This window comes from Topomyia yanbarensis, chromosome 2 (genome assembly GCF_030247195.1).
Source record: "Topomyia yanbarensis strain Yona2022 chromosome 2, ASM3024719v1, whole genome shotgun sequence".
Classification (NCBI taxonomy): Eukaryota; Metazoa; Arthropoda; class Insecta; order Diptera; family Culicidae; genus Topomyia; species Topomyia yanbarensis.
The window spans coordinates 360,500,827-360,523,435 of NC_080671.1; the positions used below are offsets into that span (position 1 = coordinate 360,500,827).

At 38.0% G+C, this 22,609-nt stretch overlaps 1 protein-coding gene across 5 annotated transcripts in view; it reads right to left on the bottom strand.

Moving 5' to 3' along the window:
- Positions 1-1,258: 1,258 nt before the first annotated feature.
- Positions 1,259-22,609, bottom strand: part of LOC131684379 (serine/threonine-protein kinase Pak-like) — a 182,810-nt gene continuing 161,459 nt past the window's right edge. For 4 of the 5 annotated variants that reach the window (XM_058967218.1, XM_058967219.1, XM_058967223.1 and 1 more), the window contains 5 exons: positions 19,200-19,471; positions 3,637-3,856; positions 2,708-3,429; positions 2,421-2,639; positions 1,259-2,357 (listed from right to left, as the gene is read on the bottom strand). In XM_058967218.1, coding sequence (XP_058823201.1) covers positions 2,274-2,357; positions 2,421-2,639; positions 2,708-3,429; positions 3,637-3,856; positions 19,200-19,471 — 1,517 coding nt within the window. In that variant the 3' untranslated portion in view covers positions 1,259-2,273. The remainder of the gene's footprint in view (positions 2,358-2,420; positions 2,640-2,707; positions 3,430-3,636; positions 3,857-19,199; positions 19,472-22,609) is intronic. The other variant, XM_058967221.1, reaches the window with a different exon arrangement.

Here is a 22,609-nt window from a genome sequence, read left to right on the forward strand (position 1 = left end):
ACAGTTAACCTCACTGTTCTTGACAGTTCACTAGTACTGTTTAAATGGACTTAGATTTTTATGGACGATTAAATTCGCTCGAAACAAATCGCAAAGAATTTTCCTCAGTCCATGTAAACAGTACAAGCGAACTGTCCAAAATGAACACCCGAGTTCATTTGTGACATCATCGTAAAGTATTCAATTATCTCTCGATCTGGGATGATTGTCAACCGGTGCATTGAATACTTTACGATGACGTCACAAATGAACTGAGTGTTCATTTTTGGCAGTTCGCTTGTACTGTTTACATGGACTTAGAAAAATTCTCTACGATTTGCTTCGAGCGAATCTAGTCGTCCACAAATTTTTCTAAGTCCATGTAAACAGTACAAGCGAACTGTCAAGAAAAGTGAGGTTAACTGTGTCAGTAAAGAACCTAATTGTCAATGAATGTAAGTAGGCTAGGCTTAGAAAAAATGACAGCCGTATTAATTTGTTTACGGTAACCATAGCGAAACTAGTGAAGCAGCTACGTTCAATTGAATACTATCCATACCATTCTATCACTATTTTAATTTTGTTTATAAATACAATTGGACCTTTAGTGCCATTCGCTGCTGTCTTTTATTCTAGAGACTGTAATTTTGCCTCGGAAGAAGGACCATTGTTTAAATTTGTAAGATTGTATTTTGTATTTTTGTAAGATTGTATTCTGAATCACCGATGTTTCACAAATAAGACTACAAGCTTTGTTCAGAAAATATCAAGAAAAATATCAAAACATGTTTATCCCATGAACGGCGTATTGCTCAGCTTGCTGTTTTTCAATATGAGACTCTTATGCTTTAATGAGTAGTTTACCAACAGTTTGAGCAAAATTATCATTGCTATCAAAAGGAGACTAACGAAGGAAAGACATACTGCGATGCTGATCAGATGAGCGTTCAGCGTGTTCCTGATCAATGATAGAACGTTCGTTGATGACCTGTTAAAAAGTACTCTCAACAACTGATACAATGAACGCCTAATAGCTGTAGAAGTTGGTGACCTGTTCCACTAGGCTGAACAAATGAATAGTACCGATGGAATTACAAAATTACTATTTATGATTGATGAAACAATATCTAAATTTATCGGTTAAATACTTTTTTTCCTCGCCTATAACACTCGGCTTGTGTAAATGGTTCCAGAATATACCATCCAAGCAGTCAAATAGTTGTTAGTACGTAGCGGGTTTAGCGATAGTGAATAGATACAGTAGAAAACGAAAATAACGTACGTGGTATCTAAATGACAGGTAATACTTGTATTGTTTGAATATTAGATTGTAAACTTTTGTCCTCGTTTCGCAATTAGCTCACACATAAATAGTGGTTAAATAATTTAAATCGTGTTTTCCTTGCTCTGCTGTTTAGTTTAATATTTTGCTGACACATACACTTGGTGTAGGCACTTTTCATGTTTTTTTTGTTTGGTTTGATGTAATTTTGTCAATCTCGTTCCTATGTTTGTTTAAGATTTGTCTTTACTCGTAGTATGCGTTTGAGCGAACTTGAACATGCTGTATACTGCTTCTGGCTCCTAAACACGTATCAGTCATATGACCATCCGTGAGAAAGGACACGATGGTCGAAATTAGGCGCAAAAATGTCACTTTTTGCATTTCATCTGATTCTACACCATTTGTACTCTATATATACATTCACACAGTTTTTTTTACAATTGTTTGAGACTACGATGAACTACGCTACCAGACAATATCGTACACTCATTCGCTTGATTTACGTTGTTTTGTATTTTGTTAAGCGTTCAAATGTCCACACATTTTTGCTATTGTTGTTTCTCTCTCTGTTATTGTTCCGCCTGGGAAGAGCTTGCTTCCATATTAACAACTCTCTTAGACTTTTCTGCTTAATTTTAACATGTTTTAAATATATGTAGTACTTCCACTAAATTATTATTTTTTCTTATGGGTCTAATATTGGTTGACTTTTTCGTTCGCTCTCTTCTTTCAAACGCTTTGCGCTCACGCGTGCATCCATCAGTCATCACATGTGCCTTGACTTTGTATGTGTAGATATTAGCCCATCGCATTAAAGCATCAATCACATGTGTCAGTACGGCAGCACTGCACAGCGGCCTACGATTGCGGTCGATAGCGGCCTACTAGCTCCGACATCCACAAACCTGCATACAAACAAACACACCAGCACTGGTTTTTAGGAAACAGCCGTGGCAGGTGCTTCCTTCGATTCGGTATCGCCCTCTTTTTCGGTGGCTTTCGCCTCATCTCAGTGGCCCTTGGTAGCTTCCTTTGCGGCCATAATCAGCGGTGTCAGGCTTGCCAGCGGTCGGGCCAGTTTCAGAAACGGATGCTGTAGAGTTTGGAAATGTTAGTACAATCGACGAATATTGGAATAGTAACAAGGAACACTTACCCTTAGTAGCTCAAATGCGGTGGATCGCTGATCTACGTCCACCTCTAGGCACTGGTCGAGAAAATCCTGAAACACAGGACTGAGCCTTTCCTTTTCCTTGATTTCTGGTTTGCCGTGCGTGGCAATCAGGTAGAGGGCCCGCAAAGGATTCTCGTTCAAGTAAGGCGGTTCACCTTCGATCATTTCAATTGCCATGATTCCCAACGACCAGAGATCAACCTGTTGACAGCGGAGACAGAGAAAGGAAATTAATTTAGTGTACTAAGACGTAAAATCCATCAACTTACCTTTGGTCCATACTGCTTCCGCGTGACCACCTCCGGTGCCATCCAATACGGAGTGCCAACCATTGTCGTTCGCTTGGATTGTTCGGGTGAAATTTGTGCACAGAAACCGAAATCGGTCAGCTTCACGCTACCGTCTAGTCCCAACAGGATGTTGTCACTCTTGATATCCCGATGAATCACCTGGTTACTGTGAAGGAATTCCAGTGCCTGTAGCACTTCCCGACACACTGCCGCTATTTGACCCTCATCCATGCACGTTTCGGTGACGACATCGGTCAGTGATCCACCCGGCAGATACTCCATCACTACCCAAAGCTCTTCGGATACCAGATAGCTGTCTAGATAGTTGACCACATTCGGATGTTTGTTCTCTCGCATCACCAAGATCTCGTTGATGATCAACTCCTTCTTGGGCTGTTGGCTGAGGTTCATCTGTTTGATGGCAACCTCCATGCCGGTTGAGCTTTCGATTGCTGTGTACACTGTTCCCGACGCACCCTGACCAATCTTCTCCATTTTGTTGTACTTCCGCTTCGGATCACCCACGCTGACGATAGTTCGAAGTTTCTCGAGAATCTCCTCGTCGGACATTTTCTTCTTTTTTAGATTTGCGCGCTGCTGCGTACTAGGTTCAGTATTAGCCGTCGGTGTCGTCGTAACTACTCCGCCTCCACCTCCTCCTACTTGAGGCACTGCCGTCGTCGTTGTGCCCATTGGTGTTGCTGTTGGTGAGGATGGACATGTAGTAGATGATGTGGTTGTAGTTGTTGATGTTGTAGTTATTGTTGTAGTTGTTGTTGCTGTTATCGTCGTTGGTGTCGTCGATATGGTAGTCGGAGAGACCGTTGTCGTGGCCGTTTCCGTTATTAGTGAGTCGGTTCTATTGCTAGTTGGTGTTAGTACAGTTAGTATTGTATTTTCATCGTTACCTTGCAGTTGATTATTGGCGTTGCTCAGATTGCAGGCGGCGGTCGGAGTTTGAGCCGTCGCTGCCGTAGTCGAGTTGGTGTTTACCGTCGATGTGAGGATCGTCGTCGAGTTTTTGTTCTTATCGAACGTGGGACTGCGGACGCCGGTCGTCGCGTTGCTACTGAGATGTGGAGGTATTGGCGGCGAGATCGGCGTCGGTTCATCGATAGGCCTCGTGTACTGTGGTGGGATGGGTGGAAGAGACACAATAATTAGTCAATTATGTTGTATGCTATTCTATTACAGACACCTGGATCCATGGATCCATGTAAAGAACATCTATTAGATTCACTTTAAAGAACTACAATTCCAGAAATTTTAAAATTTCTCGCATTTGTGCATTATAGAAATCTCAATGTATTAACCTGCTAGAAGAATTCCAAAATCTTTTGGGAATGGTAAGTACAAACATATTATGTGCAAATTCGATTCTATATTCTAGACAAAACAAATTCAATTTAATAAAACATAATAGTTTATATTGAACTTTTTAAAGATTCATAGTTATTTTCGAACTTATCAGTCACAAATATGGTTGATTCTTTGATGTATTACACTCCTATAGTCAGTATTCAGCATGAACACCTTAGAGCAGTCCCTGATAACTACTTGCGATTCAAACATTTGAATTCGTGATATTGAAGCATCTAAGAGCTCTTCAGTCTCTCCATAAAACAATTGAAATCTATCTATGAAGAATCAACGTCTTTATTCTGAAATTCAAAATCGTGTCGCATATTGTTCTTCACCACGAAGCTTTCTGCTTCTGCTAAACTATTGAACGTTATTAGTACAACATTACGTGTACGGGGTAATTCCCTCCCCTAGGTTGATGGGTTTGACAGTACTGCAAACATCATCAAGCATATTTCGTGCATCAGTTTCGAAGAACCTCTGACAGACAATTGCTTTAAGATGGTTATTACATTATGGCTCGATAGTGGTGCATCGAAAAGATCGGGAGGGCTTATGGGCCTTTTTGTATGTTTTGTGTTTTTTTCATACTATGCACCAGCCCAAACCAACGATCAATCACTAGCCTGTGCGCGCTGATGTGCCCGACTGGCGGGTCGACGTGGATTGCCTTTGCTGTGGGTCGTGGGGCTTAATGGCGGTGTTTGTGGACGCGGCTCGTAGTGTGGGTCATTGTGTCATCGTGCACAACCAAATTAAAGAAATGTAAGGTAGAAACATATTAGTGTTATAGTAGTAATAATTGTAGTTTTTAGTACCAGTGAACAATTGTTATGTGATAATCGTATCCCGAGCAAAGTCCAACATCAAAATTACAGCAAATAGACAACATATTTTGATATCAAGCATCAAATTGAAATCTTATTTTGATATCAGTTTAAACTTTTACAGATATGACATCATATTTTGATCTCATTTTGATGTGCTTACATTTTTAGAAAAAAATGTTTGTTTCTATTTCTTTGACAAACATCAAATTGATTACTTATTTTGTTATCGATGAAATATTTCGCCATCTCAATGAGTTTTCAATTTGCTTTCACTGATAGCATGAATAGTTTTCTGTTTGATGTCATAGTGCAATTTTTCTGCTTTCGATTTTGATCTTTTAACCGTTAAGGTGAAGATATGTGGAAGCCACGTTGCTAGGCACCGACTCGCTTGTTTACATTAGGAAAAACTGAAATCTGAAGTGAAAATTCAAACGCACAAATGTGAGTTTCCGAACATTTTCCTTTGGTCATCTGCACATTAACAGAAAATTTGAAGTTTTGTTAGTAAACGATTAAAGTTTCGCGAGTGTTTTTGCAGTGGTTTGTGAAAAAAAGTGCATTTGAAAAAGTGCAATGAAAACGAGAAGAAGAAAAGAAACCCCAAGTGAAGAGGGGTAATATTTTCGCACAAAATAGGAGCTACAGATGGCATTCCGTCAAAACTCGGATTGATTGTATAGGAAAATATTCTAGCTTTCTTAAGTAGCAGTTTCGTGGCACACCAGCAAGGTTAGTGTGTTGAAAAACGTATTTTTATATTTGCTCGTGTCAGATACATGGTTAGGATGGGGAGAGGGGTGTGTGTGGCGTAGGAGCTTTGTTGTGGCTTGCATGTATAATGTCCTTAAAACGACCAAAATGATAACAACCTGGGTAATCATTCCCTACCACATCACAACATCAAGTTTAGTTCTCAATTTGTTATCAGACTCTGCTCGGTATGTATATCTGTGTATATGTTCGTCTGAGTATTTGTGACAGCTGAGTCAGGAAATGGATGCTGAACTGAGGTATATGATATAATAGTGGATGATCCTTCCTAGGATTCGTAGGTCACGTTTTTTCGGTGTTCAATTCGTGCATTTGATTCGATTCATTCGGGAAGGTCGGATTGGATAAACTAAGGTACAATTACTTTGCCGACGCACGTGAATCATCCTTTCCTGGTCAGCATAGCACGACAAAATTCTAACAGAATGTAATTGTCGTTAATGATGGATAATGTTAATGTCATTTAGACGAGTTTAATTAGTTTGATTGCATGTTACATGTGTTTTTTTTCTACTTCATTAGTCTGTTTTTGTTGTACTTCTATTAGTTTACTTGTACATGCCTCATGTATATCAAAAATAATATCGGTCAATTTATACATTTCTAATTAATCTTTTTGCATCTTTTCTTCTTTTTTCGGCATGTTATGTTTCCTTTTATGAGTATATCTTAAAATAGATTCATACTAGCACTCCTCACTAACACAACCAATTGCATATTCTCTCATAAACACTCACAAGATCTCCCATTCCAAACGTACAAGCGTTTGTGGCCTTCGTGATAACACAAACCTGGTCACAAACGCGAATATGCAATTCCAATCATCCACGCATACTTACGCCCACGACCTTGCCAACATTACGGCACCCCGATAATTAAGTGAACGTTTCAGTATCTATAAATTCACAAACGCGGTCTCCAGCATTAACCCGCCGCTCGCGTGATCATGAATCGGTCACGTCTCGAAGTCTCTACCCTCGGTCCTAGCAGGCTAGACTCATGCCTTCAGTTGGACCAATCAAAAATATGACGTTCATATCCACCAGACAACACGTTGCATGGCGACATGACCTAGATGTCTGGTAAAAGGGAAGCTCTCCTAAAATATCTGAACCGCACATTGAAAATTAAGCATCAGATTCACGGTTCACGTGATCATTCAAGAACACACGCAAATATGTGAATAGCCACACGGTTATAAAATCAAAATTATCCTCGCGAAGTTACATACACACTAGCAGACGCGACAAACACGTTAACATGCAAACGCTCGAGCTTCGACCACGCACAACTACACCCGCGATCTCATAAACATGAAAACACCCCGGTGATTGAACGAACATTTTAGTACCGTAAACCGGGGTGACATTGATCACTTTTCGAAGTAATCATTACATATTTTTAGAAACACATTCTTTTCAAGTTTAATATTTTTAAACCATGTATGATGTATGTATTTTTCCCTGAAATTGTCCGCTTACAGCTATTTTTTCAAAAATGGTTTCAAGTTGAAGTCCATTTTTGTATTTCGGGGTGACTTTGATAACCTGCATTTTCACCCACATTAAGTTATTGATGTCAATGTTTTTCATTCAAATGTTTGTTTAAACTAATTTTGGAAAGCTACTCTATGTTAAATAGATGTAAATTGGTATTATACAAGGTATTTCAATGTACTGTAAAATTCGAGTAACCAAAATTCGTATAATTTGTGTTCAACTAGAATAAAAGGTTCTGAAAACTGCTAAAATTGTTTTATTTCAGTGCTTTAGCAATGAGCAAAAAGTTCCATCTATTTTAACACGTTGGAATATTGAACAATAAAAAAATGTCGCAACATTTTAGCTTAAAATAATTTGAAATAATTGCCAACTAGTTTCACAAAAAATGTATTTAAAATAAATAAACTTAAAACTAAATTTTGCGCATACCAATCTAAAGGAAAATAAAAACTCGCTTATAATTTATTACTCTTGCTCAAATCTGAGATTTATTTGTTTTATAAAAATAGACACTTCACGAAGCTTCTTAAAAATAAGGTAAAGTCAAATTTTAGTTTTTAGTTTTTGTACCCAAAAAACCGAACAATATACTCAAAAAGTATAACAAATCAGTATTTAAAAAAAAGTATAACAAATAAGTATTTTATAAGCTTCGAGTAAAAATTATTTCGAATTAAAATGATTTGGTAGACTATTCCGGTTTATGATGGCGCCGCTGGTTGAGTGGTAAGCGTGACCGCCACTCATTCCAGTTGGCCTGGGTTCAATTCCAGCCGAGGTCGTTGAGATTTTTCTGAGGTGAAAAAATCTGTGGTCACGCCTTCCTTTGGAAGGGAAGTAAGGCCGTTGGTCCCCGGTGAAATTGCTGGATCGATATCTAGTCCAGGTAGTGGAATTACCTCTCTGGCGTCGGTAAAGAAGAAGTATATCCAACTTCTATACTCTAATAACAAAAATATCCTCCTCCCGTGATACTTGTGGAGTGCGCAGTAGTATATACGGCCTCTAGCAAAAGCAAGTATCGGACTAACAATTCCTTTCATTTCCTTCCGCGATCTACGTTCGAGCCTGGCCGGCGTCGGTATTGATCAGAAACACTTTAGGATAACCAGGAGTTGCATATTGAAAGATGTTTCGCTAATCCCAAGCATAATTATCTACTGATTCGCTGTGCAACTTCAGCTAGTCCCGATCGATAACGGAGTGGCAGCCGGGGGTGGTCGCACAAGCTCAAGCTCAAGCTCAAGGTAGACTATTCTGATTTAATGAGCGATCTACGAAAAAAGTTTCGACTGATCAAAGTCACCCCGATGATCAAAGTCACCCCGGTTTCGGTACTTATAAACTTATAAACGCGGCATCAAGCGTGGACCTACAAACACATGTGTTCGCGTGATCATAAATCGGTCACGTCCGAAAGCTCCATACCCTCGGTCCTGGTAGCATAGGTCCATGCCTTCAGTTAGACCAATCGAATAAATGACGCTCATACCCAGTAAACAATACGTTCAATGGCGACATGATCTGTAACTTTAGTAATACGGGACCATTCATAAATTACGTTACGCTTTTAGGGGGGAGGGGGTCCGAGAAATTGTGACATATTGTTACATATGGGAGAGGGGGAGTAAACTAGAACGTTCCGTAACATGCTTTTACTGAAGAAAAAAAAATTCATGGAATTTGTTACGTAATAGGGGAGGGAGGGGGGCGATAGAGAAATTTGTGACAATTTGTTACATGGAGGGAGTCAATTTTGGGCAATTTTTGCGTTACGTAATTTATGAATGGCCCCTATGGAGAATATCACTCTTCTAGCATTCATCACGTTAACATAAAACATAAAAATTATCTCAAAAGGTCAACGTAGGGGTTAGGTATTTTTAACATAGAATGTGTATGCAAAGTTTAAAAGAAATCGGTTTAGTAGTTTTGGAATTGCAGGTAACACCGCAAATCATGTTTTTCCAGAGACGTTCTACAAAAAGCTTCGTCACCAAGTCGTTTGTCGATAGTTTTGCATAGAAAAATTACAGCTGTTGTTGAAATGATACACTTAACGTACATAAGTTTTGATAAATTTGCTTCACGCAAAGTTCTAAAAAATGCCAAAAGACTAGAGTTCGGTCCCATATACTCGTCAGCGACCCAGAGCCCCTGTGCATTGCTAACCGAGACATAATTCGGTACCAACCAGCTGCTTTGGGCGTTCACACATTTTGTGTAAACTTTTTGGATTTAATGTCCAACTGACGCCAATTTGGTGTTAGTTTGGATATAGTCTAACTGATAGCATGTTGGTGTCAGTTACTGACGAGTGGAATACGACACATTCAAATCCAACTTATTTAAAAAATACGTGTCAATTACTTTTAGCTACAGAATGCAAGAAAAAATCTGGAAGGAATAAAATTTTTTGTTGTAAATTTGACGTGAAATGACCCATAGACATTTCTCGTAAACAGTGGGTACGAAATACTCTAAAAATTGTACCCAGAATCTTACGCCGAAAAAAAGATTTTTTTTGTGAGTAAAATCACATTATCTTACTATATACATGAGTTAGTTCTGAGCAATATTATTTTTGTCATATCGTCGCTTTTGTGCTATCTTATGACAAGCGCCATTTAGCACATTTCGAGAAAAACGATTTTTAAAGTTCGAGATTGAATATCTTGAAACTTATAAATGGTAAAAACAATTCAAAGAAGACAATTAATGCTTCAATCTATTCTGTATTAAACTCTCAAATATCACGAAGTTCGGTTGACTATGTTGCGAGTTTTCACTATAAATGTAAACAAAAGTCGCACTCACACGTGTCGTAGGCGTGTATTGATGGCAAAATTTGTATGGCGTGTCATAATTGTGCATGGAAAATTTTCCATAGAAAAAAAGCATCAATTATTAACTTTTATTAATATCTTCAATTTTGGGCAATTTTTGCGTTACGTAATTTATGAATGGCCCCTATGGAGAATATCACTCTTCTAGCATTCATCACGTTAACATAAAACATAAAAATTATCTCAAAAGGTCAACGTAGGGGTTAGGTATTTTTAACATAGAATGTGTATGCAAAGTTTAAAAGAAATCGGTTTAGTAGTTTTGGAATTGCAGGTAACACCGCAAATCATGTTTTTCCAGAGACGTTCTACAAAAAGCTTCGTCACCAAGTCGTTTGTCGATAGTTTTGCATAGAAAAATTACAGCTGTTGTTGAAATGATACACTTAACGTACATAAGTTTTGATAAATTTGCTTCACGCAAAGTTCTAAAAAAATCGCAAAAAAGTGTTTTTGTTCGCGCTGAAACCTTTAACCCCCCTTAAAAACTTAGCATCAGGTTCACGGTCCGCGCGCGACCATTCTAAAATACACGCGAATATGCGAATGGCCACATGGTTATAACATCTAGATTATGCACGCGAAGTTACATACACGCTAGCGTAAGCGATAAACATGTTAACATACAAATGCTCGAGCACTTCGCGATCATCCACGCACACCAACACCCGCGATCTCGCAAACACGTTAATACCTCGGTAACTGAACGGTTACGACCGGTAATCCCTACTCTCAGCCCTACATATGCACTAGACACGTGCTATGCCTCCTATAGCATCTGAACCGTACACCGAAAATTAAGCATCAGATTCATGGTCCCCGCGGGATCATCCAAGAACACACGCGAATATGCGAATGGCCACACGGTTATAAAACCTAATTCCAGTCTTCCCATGAATATCGACAAGTTTGCACCCGTGCACAAAATTTCGTGTACGCGTTCAATCTTAAACATGCCTTGCCTTTGTGTACAGGTTCGCATCGAACACCGAACCCAAGCGAACGATGTGCAAACTTAGGTTTAAACACCGTGTGCGTACACAAGAAAGGCAACCACAAAACAGAATGAGTCAATGCTAGTAATGATGAGTGAGAGAAAGAGAGAATTAAAATCAAAAACCTGTGTGTACGAACACCGCGTACGTACATGGGGTTCGTTTGTGCAGACGTACATGTGCTCGTGTTTTGGTACGCATTGGCGCGTTCGAGTTTGCACGCGAAATGTGGGTATAAGATGAGCACAGAACTTGAGCGAACATTGTGTTCGATGTTCATTTGGAAAGACTGCCTAATTCTTACACGCGAAGTTATATACACGCTAGCACACACGACATGCAAACCCCTACGATAATGCACATGTTTTAATTTGTAGCCCATCAGGGTAACAATTTAGCAATGGGTGGAAACACATCTATTTTTGATTACTCTCTCCGTAGAGTGTATTTGTTTTGGTAATATAATGTTCACCACTACCCCATATGACTATTCACATTTCTCTCTATTTTATATTTGTTTTTTTCTCTTGTGAACTTTTCGTTAGGTCTAGATAGGTGTAGAAAATTTTGTTATATATTCGTGTATAATTGTTAGGGTTTTATTGCGCACTTCCCACCAACCTGGACTCCGCACTTTTAAAGTGCGAGTGATCTCAAAACTGCGAGCTGTCAAAAAACATGTATTTCAAGTGATAGAGATGGTACTTTCATAGACAGACCAGTCAAACTAACCGGTCTATGAGAAGAATTTAATGGAAGAATGGTAAGTGCGCAGTGCGGTTAGAATCCAGTTTTTAGTGCCACAAGCAATATTTATATCCCAATATTCCTTCTGTTAGCGAAAGCCAGTGCTGAATTCGATATTCAGTGATGACGACGGCGGTGGGGGAAGGTGGCTTTTGTTTTTGTGGTGATCGTGCCAAAGACGGACTATAGATATCTAGTAGACCGGTAACAATTTTGACTTTTTTTCGGAACACTGTTTAATCAAACGGTAATTGGCTTTACATACCATTTGTCAAATATGAGCTTTTTCCGAAAACTCTAGCTCCCTCACAAGTATTTTCATGTTTGTATGTGAAAATATATGAAAAATAGGCAAAAGAAACAATAAATTCAGTAAAAATGCCAGTAGTATCTTGTGCATCCCGTAATCTGCAGATATATAGCTTAAGGCACAAGGATCAACATTGCCGAAGACTGCAAGTTGATCCGATTTTGCAGTAAAAAGATATTTTCATATAAAGTTATGTGTTGCTTCTCTTTCTCGCACAGAATAGGAAATTTCAAAAAATGGGTTGGTCTTCAAAGTTAAATAACCCTCTCGGGGAACCTCCAATCAATATGCAACCTTCAACAAAGCTGTTCGTTATAAAAAAGCTATGTGACCATAAGTTTTGAGGTATGCAGAGTTACTGCGGAATTTTTAATTTGATTTTAACTTTTCATTTCCGATTTTGCATATATATTACCACTGAGAACTGACATACAAGTAAAGTTTTAAACTTGTGTAAGAAATTAAACTGTCGCTTTGAAATGACAACAGCAAGTAACAACTTGCCACTGGTCGGCGCTTCGATCGGGCAGCAATCGCTATACGGGACTTGTATGCAAACTTGGATACAATGGTGACTCAGGCATGATTTTCAACGTATTTTCATTTAAATCTTTACGCAGGTTTTTCGGGCAAGTTTGTTCTAGCTTATATGGGTGAACTAGAGCTATCAGAAACAGCTCATATTTTGCATATGATTTGTGCATCCAATTACCATTTGAATTAACAGTGTTCCGAAAAAAGTAAAAATTGTTGCCGGTCTAATAGCTAGCCTCAAAATGAAGACGTTGCGTAATCGGAGAGCTTCCGCCGATTTTTTTTTCTGGAGGATACCAGCCTTCGTGTGAGAATTCCAGGCCGGAAAAAAACATTAGAGAACTTTATTCCCGCGAGTGTGCCGACCGGTCGAAGAAGTGTTATTTCCTATAACCATTTGGCATTCTAAATAGCGCTCCGAAGAAACATTTATTCTTAGCGCACGCACACGAAAACCGCCAATATTTGTGAGATATAACAGAGTTACATGACAGCCATGAAAATGTTATATACACTAAAGACGCTGAATCCCTTTGGATAAAGACTCGACACGTCTATCGTTTGTTTACCATTTATCTGTCAGTGTCATTCCAATCGAGTACGAGACCTGTCAATGGCCCTCATTCCAAAAGGATTCGAAGCGATTTACTTCGGATTGAGTGCCTTTGACAAGCCTCGTGCTCGATTGGAATGACACCTACAGATAAATAATAAGAATAAGATAGAGATGGCGAGTCTTTGCCCAGAGGTATTCAGCGTCGTTAATATACACTATTCATAGATGATAGACAGCTGAGGGTCCGAAATGTCTATATTCAGCCAAAACAAAACATACGTATGTAACCTTTATTTTTCCTATAGGAAAAAAATGGATATACCAATTTGCGCGTTAAGGGCACAAAACCTCGCTTAAATAAGTTGGGTTCGAATGTTTCGTGTTCCACTCGTCAGTAACTGACACCAACTTGCTATCAGTTAGACTATATCCAATTTAACACCAAATTGGCGTCAGTTATCCAATTTGATGTTAGGTATGTATGGTATGGTATATCCATTTCTTCCTTTAGGAACAAAATAAAAGTTGCATACTCACAGGCGTTCGGCTCTAATGCCAAAAGACTAGAGTTCGGTCCCATATACTCGTCAGCGACCCAGAGCCCCTGTGCATTGCTAACCGAGACATAATTCGGTACCAACCAGCTGCTTTGGGCGTTCACACATTTTGTGTAAACTTTTTGGATTTAATGTCCAACTGACGCCAATTTGGTGTTAGTTTGGATATAGTCTAACTGATAGCATGTTGGTGTCAGTTACTGACGAGTGGAATACGACACATTCAAATCCAACTTATTTAAAAAATACGTGTCAATTACTTTTAGCTACAGAATGCAAGAAAAAATCTGGAAGGAATAAAATTTTTTGTTGTAAATTTGACGTGAAATGACCCATAGACATTTCTCGTAAACAGTGGGTACGAAATACTCTAAAAATTGTACCCAGAATCTTACGCCGAAAAAAAGATTTTTTTTGTGAGTAAAATCACATTATCTTACTATATACATGAGTTAGTTCTGAGCAATATTATTTTTGTCATATCGTCGCTTTTGTGCTATCTTATGACAAGCGCCATTTAGCACATTTCGAGAAAAACGATTTTTAAAGTTCGAGATTGAATATCTTGAAACTTATAAATGGTAAAAACAATTCAAAGAAGACAATTAATGCTTCAATCTATTCTGTATTAAACTCTCAAATATCACGAAGTTCGGTTGACTATGTTGCGAGTTTTCACTATAAATGTAAACAAAAGTCGCACTCACACGTGTCGTAGGCGTGTATTGATGGCAAAATTTGTATGGCGTGTCATAATTGTGCATGGAAAATTTTCCATAGAAAAAAAGCATCAATTATTAACTTTTATTAATATCTTCGGCTTTATTCGGCCTAGAAACAATCGATGAAATGCATTTTGAAGGAAATTGAGTAAGCAATCTAGAAAAAATAGTATTTTTAATTACAGTGTTGCCAAATATGAAATATTGCCAATTTAAAAGTAAAACTGCATATTTCTCGCAATATATGTATTTTTATTTTAAAAATTATTATGCCATTGTGTTCCTCAGACATTTTTACATATAAAAACATCTAAAACTTCTACATTACTTAAGCGAATCCCAAGATACAGTGATTTAAAGCAAAAAACTAGGAGTGGGTAATGTCCGGAACATAACCGCGGCGTTGACGTAGGACTAAACTTGGGCATATCATATGACATTCATGGATAATTTGAGCCAATGCACTTTTTGAATGAATGTTTACTGGAAATTTCATGTCGAATGAGATTGCCACATTCACTGATTTTCTAGGACTTGCAAAAACCTACGGGTTTGTAGATTAATTTGATAAACATTTGCTTATATGAATCACTGGTACATGTACAGAAGAATTGACAGGCGCAAACTCAATCCAAGTTATTAAATGGAACTTCCTAATTCAATTCTTTCTCCATTATGTTTTCATCCTAATAAGAACGGTTTTCAGATAACTATTTTTGGTGATACCAGACGAGAATCCTTTCTAACGATTCGAACCTTGTCCGAATTCGCTTCTGCTGCGTAAATACACGAACATTCCCCTTTCGCAGCTCACATCGAATGAGCATTGTATATCGCAATGCGATCTCTTTTATAAACTTCTTAGTGCAGATGGATGTCCATCCTTTTGTGCGACAAATTGAAATATTTTCATCATTCTTTTTGGTGTGGCTTTCGTTTAGTAGCAGGGTTGCCACATTCACTAATGTTCTTGAAAGATTTGCAAAAACCACCAATCAAAGCAGGCTAATTAATGCTTTTACAAAATCTATCAAAATTTACGGTAAAATCTACGGAATCTACTACACAATTGTTTTGATTATTTCCCAACGAATCGCGCAAAAATCTGTTTGTTCCGTACAGCACAGCGCAAATAATTGACGTTGGAAAACAAATCGGCAACTTCAGCTACCAAACAATTAGACACGATCGAAGCATTTTTCCGTCAATGTCACTTTTCTGACTCAAATTTTTGTAGGTATTTTCTTGCTTCCGTCCAATTGGTCAGTTTATTAGTTTTATCGTACATTTTTCGGATATTATTATAGAAAATAACTAACCCGATAAGAGGGAAGTTATTTTCCAAAGCACGAAATGGAAATTTCAATTGTAATTCTTCTGAGAACGATTTTGTGGTCCTAATAAGAACCGTTTGTTGTGAAAATTATTTGGCATGATGATTATTCGCTTGGTATGGATAGCGCACAGATTGGTATCTTCCAACAAACTAACCAGGCAGGCCTCGCTGGCTTCTTAGAGGGCCATTACGGCTGAGCTCCGGAAGAGATCGGTTTTGAAATGCTGTGCAATCTCACGGACCAGGCACTGGAAGAGCAGCTTGCGAATTAGTAACTCTGTCCACTTCTGAGAGCGATGAATTTCACGCAGGGCGACGACAGTTCTTGGTTGGCAGCGATAAGGCAGTAGCTGGTTGGTAGTCCAAATGCAGCTTCTCGTTGAGCAGCACATGTACGTGTGTTCTGCTCTGTGGCTTAGACACGTCTGGCTTTAAGAAAAACTGTGACACCCATATTTATAGGTTCTAGCATTAATGTTGATTCGCATTAAAAGTAGTTTTTGAACTTTTTAAACAAGTTTTACATAGCAAACATGGTATCAATAGCAAGCGTTGAACGTTTTCCTTTCGATTTATGAAACAATATTAGTAATTCCTTTAGTAGGAGAAAAGTTATTAAGGTTCAAAGTGTACGTAACGCATCCGTTTTGAAAATTTTGAAATGACACCCAGTATAGTAAAGAAAGACGTAAGTCCTACGTCAAAACTGACAATTTCTCATCACTGTGTTCGCTATACCTCAGTAACCAAGCAAAATTTCAAAATTCTGAAAACGCCATTTTGTAGAGAATTTTCAGATTAGTAATGTTGCATATCTAACTCAGTTTACCCCAAAATGGCGTTTGTCATAAGATAGCACAACAGCGACGATATCTTCTCAGATCTCTGAATATTGATACAAAGCAGTATTTATTCATTTATTTTTACCTGTCTTCACAGCTAGTACCTACAAAATAATTTCAACTTGTAAATTGACCGTATGTCTCAATTTAAAATATAAATGATTTGAATATAGAAGACCGCTTTCGAGATCATATCCGAATCATTGGTGAATGATACTCGATGAATCCGAACGACGCAAAATCCCTGGCCAGATCGTATTTACATGGCGCTACAAAATACAAACATTGAATGAACTAATATATGTTGTGGGACCAGTTGAACGCAACATAAAACAACATTTGACCAGTTTAATATACCCACAAAATCTTGATTTACAGCGAAAAACTATTTTCTGGAAATGGGGACACGGGCATAACGTACTTGGTAAATAGATTCTCTTGTACGCAGCTCACCTGAGTTCGATTCCTAATCCCTCACATAGGGTTAGAAATTTTTCTAAATATATTTTTCTAATCCGAAAGGAGGCGAATAACCATGAGGTTAAAACTTCTATAATAAAAAAAAATTTCTGGAACCTTTGGCACCAAAAATTGTCATTTTCGGCCGATTTTCGATTTATTACAGTTCTGGAAAGAAGAAAAACAGATTTTCGTACGATATGCTGAATTGTGCTGTTTTGTAAGAAATATTATGCGCTTTTAGGACAATGTAAAAAATTACAATTTTTTGCGATTTTTTCATGCAACATATGCGAACGGCTCAAAAAAAAATATTTATAAAGGCACGTCTTAATGATAACAAGAAGGAACATTTAACTCCGCCTCCAACGGCATTATGACCATCAACATTGGTCGAAAAATACCGGAGTTATTCAATTTTCCAAATTTAGGAATGGTCTCGCATAACTTAAGAGGGAGGGGTGCTAAGGTATTTTCGGTGTAAAAAAATCGTGCAATATTTCTTACAAAACAGCATAATATAGCATGTCTATTCTTCTTCTTACCAAAACTAGTAACTGAAAATCGACACAGAAAAGACAACTTAGCTAATTTTCTTGTGCCGAAGGTCCCAGAAATTTTTTTTACTAGAAATCAAGATTTTCTAGGAATACAAAAGTTTCAAAAAAAAAATTCTTGTTGCTTTTGATGAGACTCACAACCTATACTCCCAACAAACAATTTAGCTGGATAATGTCTTAATCAGTTCTTGTTCAGCCTATTCTCTCGAATCAAAGACTTGTTCAGCTTTTTTGGTGCGTTGGGCTAGGTCACTTGAAAAGTTCAAAATCACTGTAGCACCGTGTAATTTGTTAAAAGTTCCACATACCAGTAGCATAAACGACAGTCGATCAATCAAACTGGACAACTGCCGTTGAAAGGCGTTTGTGATTGCATAAATCTCCTGAAACATTTTCACTACATAGCCTACTATAGGCCTGATAATTGGTGATGTATTGCGCACGTCAGACACTGCAACCGAAAACACACTTCTAGCAACCTCAAATGCACACTTCATACTGAAGGAAACCAAGCAAAGGGTCACCCGAATTCCATCCGTGGGAAAACATGCGTTGAGTAGGTTCTAGTTTATTTTTCTAGCTGTGTTACCTCACGTAGACAAGGCGGGCAATGCCGTGGGAAGGGGGCAGAAAATTGCAAAAAAAAAAAATACTGTGACCAATCCGAACAAATATCAGAAAATTGTTATGTAGATAAAGCTAAACTCTGAAACCCAGGTACAGTTGAAAGAATTTACGACAAGATTTCTTACAAGAAACGGAAATGAATGAACCGAGGTAACAGGAACCCCCGACTAGTTTGGGTCAAATGGAACACAATATAAAGAGCGAGAAGGTACGATTAGAAGAGAAGATCGTAGAATGAAGCAACCGAGTTGTATTTTGTTTAATCCTATACCCTCCTGGTAAAACCACAGAACGAAAAAAGCATGACTTTCTCCTTGTTCTAACTAGTCCATTTTTGATCCAACATATCTGATCATCATGCTTAATCAGTTGTGTAACATTGCAATTAAGACGCGTGTTCAGTTCCAACTAAATGTCAGTTTTTGTCGAATGTTGGGAAAACCTTCCTGTATAATTAGTAGAATATCCAAAACACACTTTTTCAGGCAATCATTCAAAAACTCTAGCAAAGAACCTGAGTAGAGTGTAAGATCAACCCATTCAGGCAGAGATATTTCACAACATCCTGTCTGTACGGCAATTTGCACTTTCCAGCGAGTTGGCAGGGGCCATAAAGTTTTAAACGCCATCAATAAATAAACAAATTTTGGGTCTCTGAACGATGACCCCAGGAGGACCAAGTCGTAAAACTGTGCCCTTTACTCAACCAGGTTTGATCTTTCCGTTATATTTTTTTCACAGTCCATCAAAAAAATGGTGCCTGGACGGAAGAATTAGATCTCTAAGTAAAGGGGTTTTGTATATGAATTGGTAGAATTTAGATTATTTAATAGCCACGATCAATGTGCGGGACCATCAATATTTAATTATAGACTAATTGAATGAAGCGAACCAGTAATAACCAATACTTACGATAGACTTTGTCCGCTCGGGTCGGCTGGCGATGGGCGGTGGAATGCCATTGCCACTGATGCTACCCCCGCTGCTGAGTCCGCCGAGTTCGTCGCTGTCTCGCTCACCGGTCGAGTTGTGGTGCGACGATAGCGGTCCCAAACTGTACGCCTGCGAGTGGGAACTGGACAGATGTACCTGGTTGACGCCAGGACCGTGCGACTCCGAATCCGTCGGGGTGCTGCTCGGGCTACTGCTGCTGACTCGGCTCAGCGAGGAACCTATGGACGATGCTGGAAGTGAGCATTAATATTGCACTTGTTGTGTTATGCATTTAGAGATGATATCGCTTATTAAGGTGCATGGGTTTTGTGGGTGTTTGAAAAAATAGGCCGATATGCAGGATGATGGACGTATTTGGGGGAATATGGGTTCAATATAGACTTCGTCAGTTTTATTGTTTTTATCTTTTGTTATCTTATGCCATCAAATATTGTTAGTTTCCTCTATAAACCCTTGATGCTATTCATAAAGTGGGAAAACAGATTAGCACAATTATCATGCCAAATTCGTATTCTTTGATTAAATCCAAAAATCTAATAAAAACAGAGATCTGTAATCTGTAAGAATGTAATCTTCAATTTCAATCATAATTATTACTAGTCTTATTCGGAAATCGGAACACTTCTTCAGTTTTATTCCCAAACAAATTGCAAGTTCTCCGATAGAATAAATCCCTAGACACCCGACATTGAAGTAAAAGGCATTCGTAGGAAAATACATTACGATTGACTAGTGCAACATACGAATGTTTTGAATAGTACACGTAAGTAGGAAGAAAGTTCGAAAACTTATACTTTGAACGGAATGGCGTCAGGTCAGCCCATGTTGTCAATAAAAGACTTCCGTTGTGAGATGACGCAGGTCAGCCCATGAATCACTTTTTCGCTGAATCGAGTGACGGTGGGTTAGTGTAATTGAGTAATAAATCATAATACACTTAGGCAGAGTTAAAAATATTCAAATTCATTGAATGAAAATTGATCATATTCAGCCGCATTCGTTTTCAATATTCAGTGACGCAGCTGAAAACGTCAAACGAACGAACCGTCCATTCATCAATGCAGATTTTCATTCATCTCCGATTATTACACGAAGCGACCGTACAACAACGAATCAAACGCATCAAAGTAGGCCGTGGCACAATGTAAGCGATGATGATTGTTGTTTTATATGCTTTACCGGCATTTGAAAACATTTTCCTAGATAATTAGTGAAATGAATATATTGTACGATATTCAACTGAATGAATAGCATGGATATTTGAATGAATATTTTTTCTAATCACCGCGAGTCTCTTCAGGTTCATTTTCAGCCGTCAAAAAAGAGCTTCGATTATTTTTAACTCTGCACTTAGGTGTGGTGAACTGTGTAATATACGATAGCCAAAGAACATATTTTGGCAGTAATGACGAGTTATACACCAATCTCGCTGAAAGCTCCTTCAAAGTTTTGTATGTAATTTGAAAAGAAACAAATTTATTTTCCAGAACTACACTCCAAAATTTGGTCATCCATTTCAGTAAAACTGTAAGGAATTTTCATCAGCTTAAAGAAACCACATTCTAAAATGCGGAAAGCTCTGCAATGTGAGTTTAATCAATTTGCAGATTACCTTGACTGAAAATTCAGTAATTGAAATTGTAAAATTGACAGCGCAATCACCGAATTTACAATAATCCAGCCAGAAATACTGAGAAAACCTGGTAGTTGAAACTAGTTTTCCGGTATAATATTGGAAATTCAGAAACAAAAACTAACCTACAAGTATCATTCCATTCTTGAAGAATGAACGTAGAACAGCTTTCAAACCTCCACAGATAATTTTCTTTTCTAATATGTAGAAGTTGAAGATATTGCTCTCTGCTAATGAATCCCTGCAAAAATCTTGAGCGAGATATTTAATGTTTTAGAGCAATATTGCAACAGTCAATCAACAATTAACTTAAAGCCAAAAGATTTTGCAAATCCGTAACATTTGTTTTGAAACCTGTTAAGCCCGCTGAAAATAATATTCATTTTTAGAATATTACAGAAGCTTTAGATGCTCCGTTGATGCTTTAGGGTGTCTTTTAATGAACTTGAAGCAAGTATGCGGGGCCAGATCATGTAGTAGTATCTCTATTCTATCGCCTTCTATATAAACATGACAATATTATTCGCAACTCATTTTTAACCACGTGTTCTGGTTTGTTCTGGAAAACGAAACTTTCTGCATGGACTGACATGTTCAATGCTTTCAATACTGCATGGCATAGGTGGTGAAACTGGATAGCGACTGAATGGCATAGGTGATGAAACTGGACGCCTGAACTCAATTTAACACCTTCAGAAAATATTTCACTTCAACAAATATTGAATTTTTTTTACTATTTTCGACCGCTGCGACGCGAGTGTTTCAATCGATGAGACTAATGAAATAGTTTTGGAAGGAGCTATTCTCGTTATTATTTGTATTGACTTTTTGTCTCAACTCTACGTATTCTCAAAAATAGCGGCCGAGCAATCAGCGTTCTCCGAATCATGATCGAATGTATTTTCAATTTCCAGGACACTCGATCTTGGGCTGCCAGACTTCAGTCTCCTAGAACGCCCGCCGCATCGAAATATTCCTCGATTGCAAATACAATCAGCTGGTCTGCCTCGAAGATGACCACCTTTTCTAGGTTCTCTACGGAGCATAACAGCAGTCTCCACAATTTTCCAAAAGTTGAAAATTTATAATTTATTTATAGCACCCTTTTTATTGATGAGGGCAAACGAAAGATAATTATTTTTCAACTACATATATGGCTATGATTCGAAGTAGGGTTTATGTGCTAGTAATGGACCCCGCAGTAGACGGTGCTAACAATTTCAAAGAATTTGGATAAATCCAGTTGTACTTTTAATGTTATATTCTATCAATTGATGATACCAAGTCTTTGGAACAATATAATGCAAATTTAAAGCATTTCAACTTGATTCTTTTAGTAAAATTCTATATTTCGAACTGGTATCCATATCCCTATAATGGACCCGTTTTCCAATTATGGACCCAGGGTCGAATATGCGCATTATGGACCCGGGTCCATTATACGCATATCCAACAATTAATACATAAAATTGTATTTTTACAGTTTTCTGGTAATATCAAGAGTCATTTTAGATTAGCATTATAAGAAAATTATAAAATATGAAAAATAACAAAATTTTGTTATTCTTTCCTTTCATTAAATATTTCAATGGCACTCGAAACCTTTGACTAATGAATTAAATTTTTAGTTGATCTGGTGCTGATTTCAAAGGCGAACATGACTTTTATATCAAGCGATGTGATTTGTATGACGCTTATGAGTAAGGCGATGAGGTCTGCATTATAGAAAGTCTTA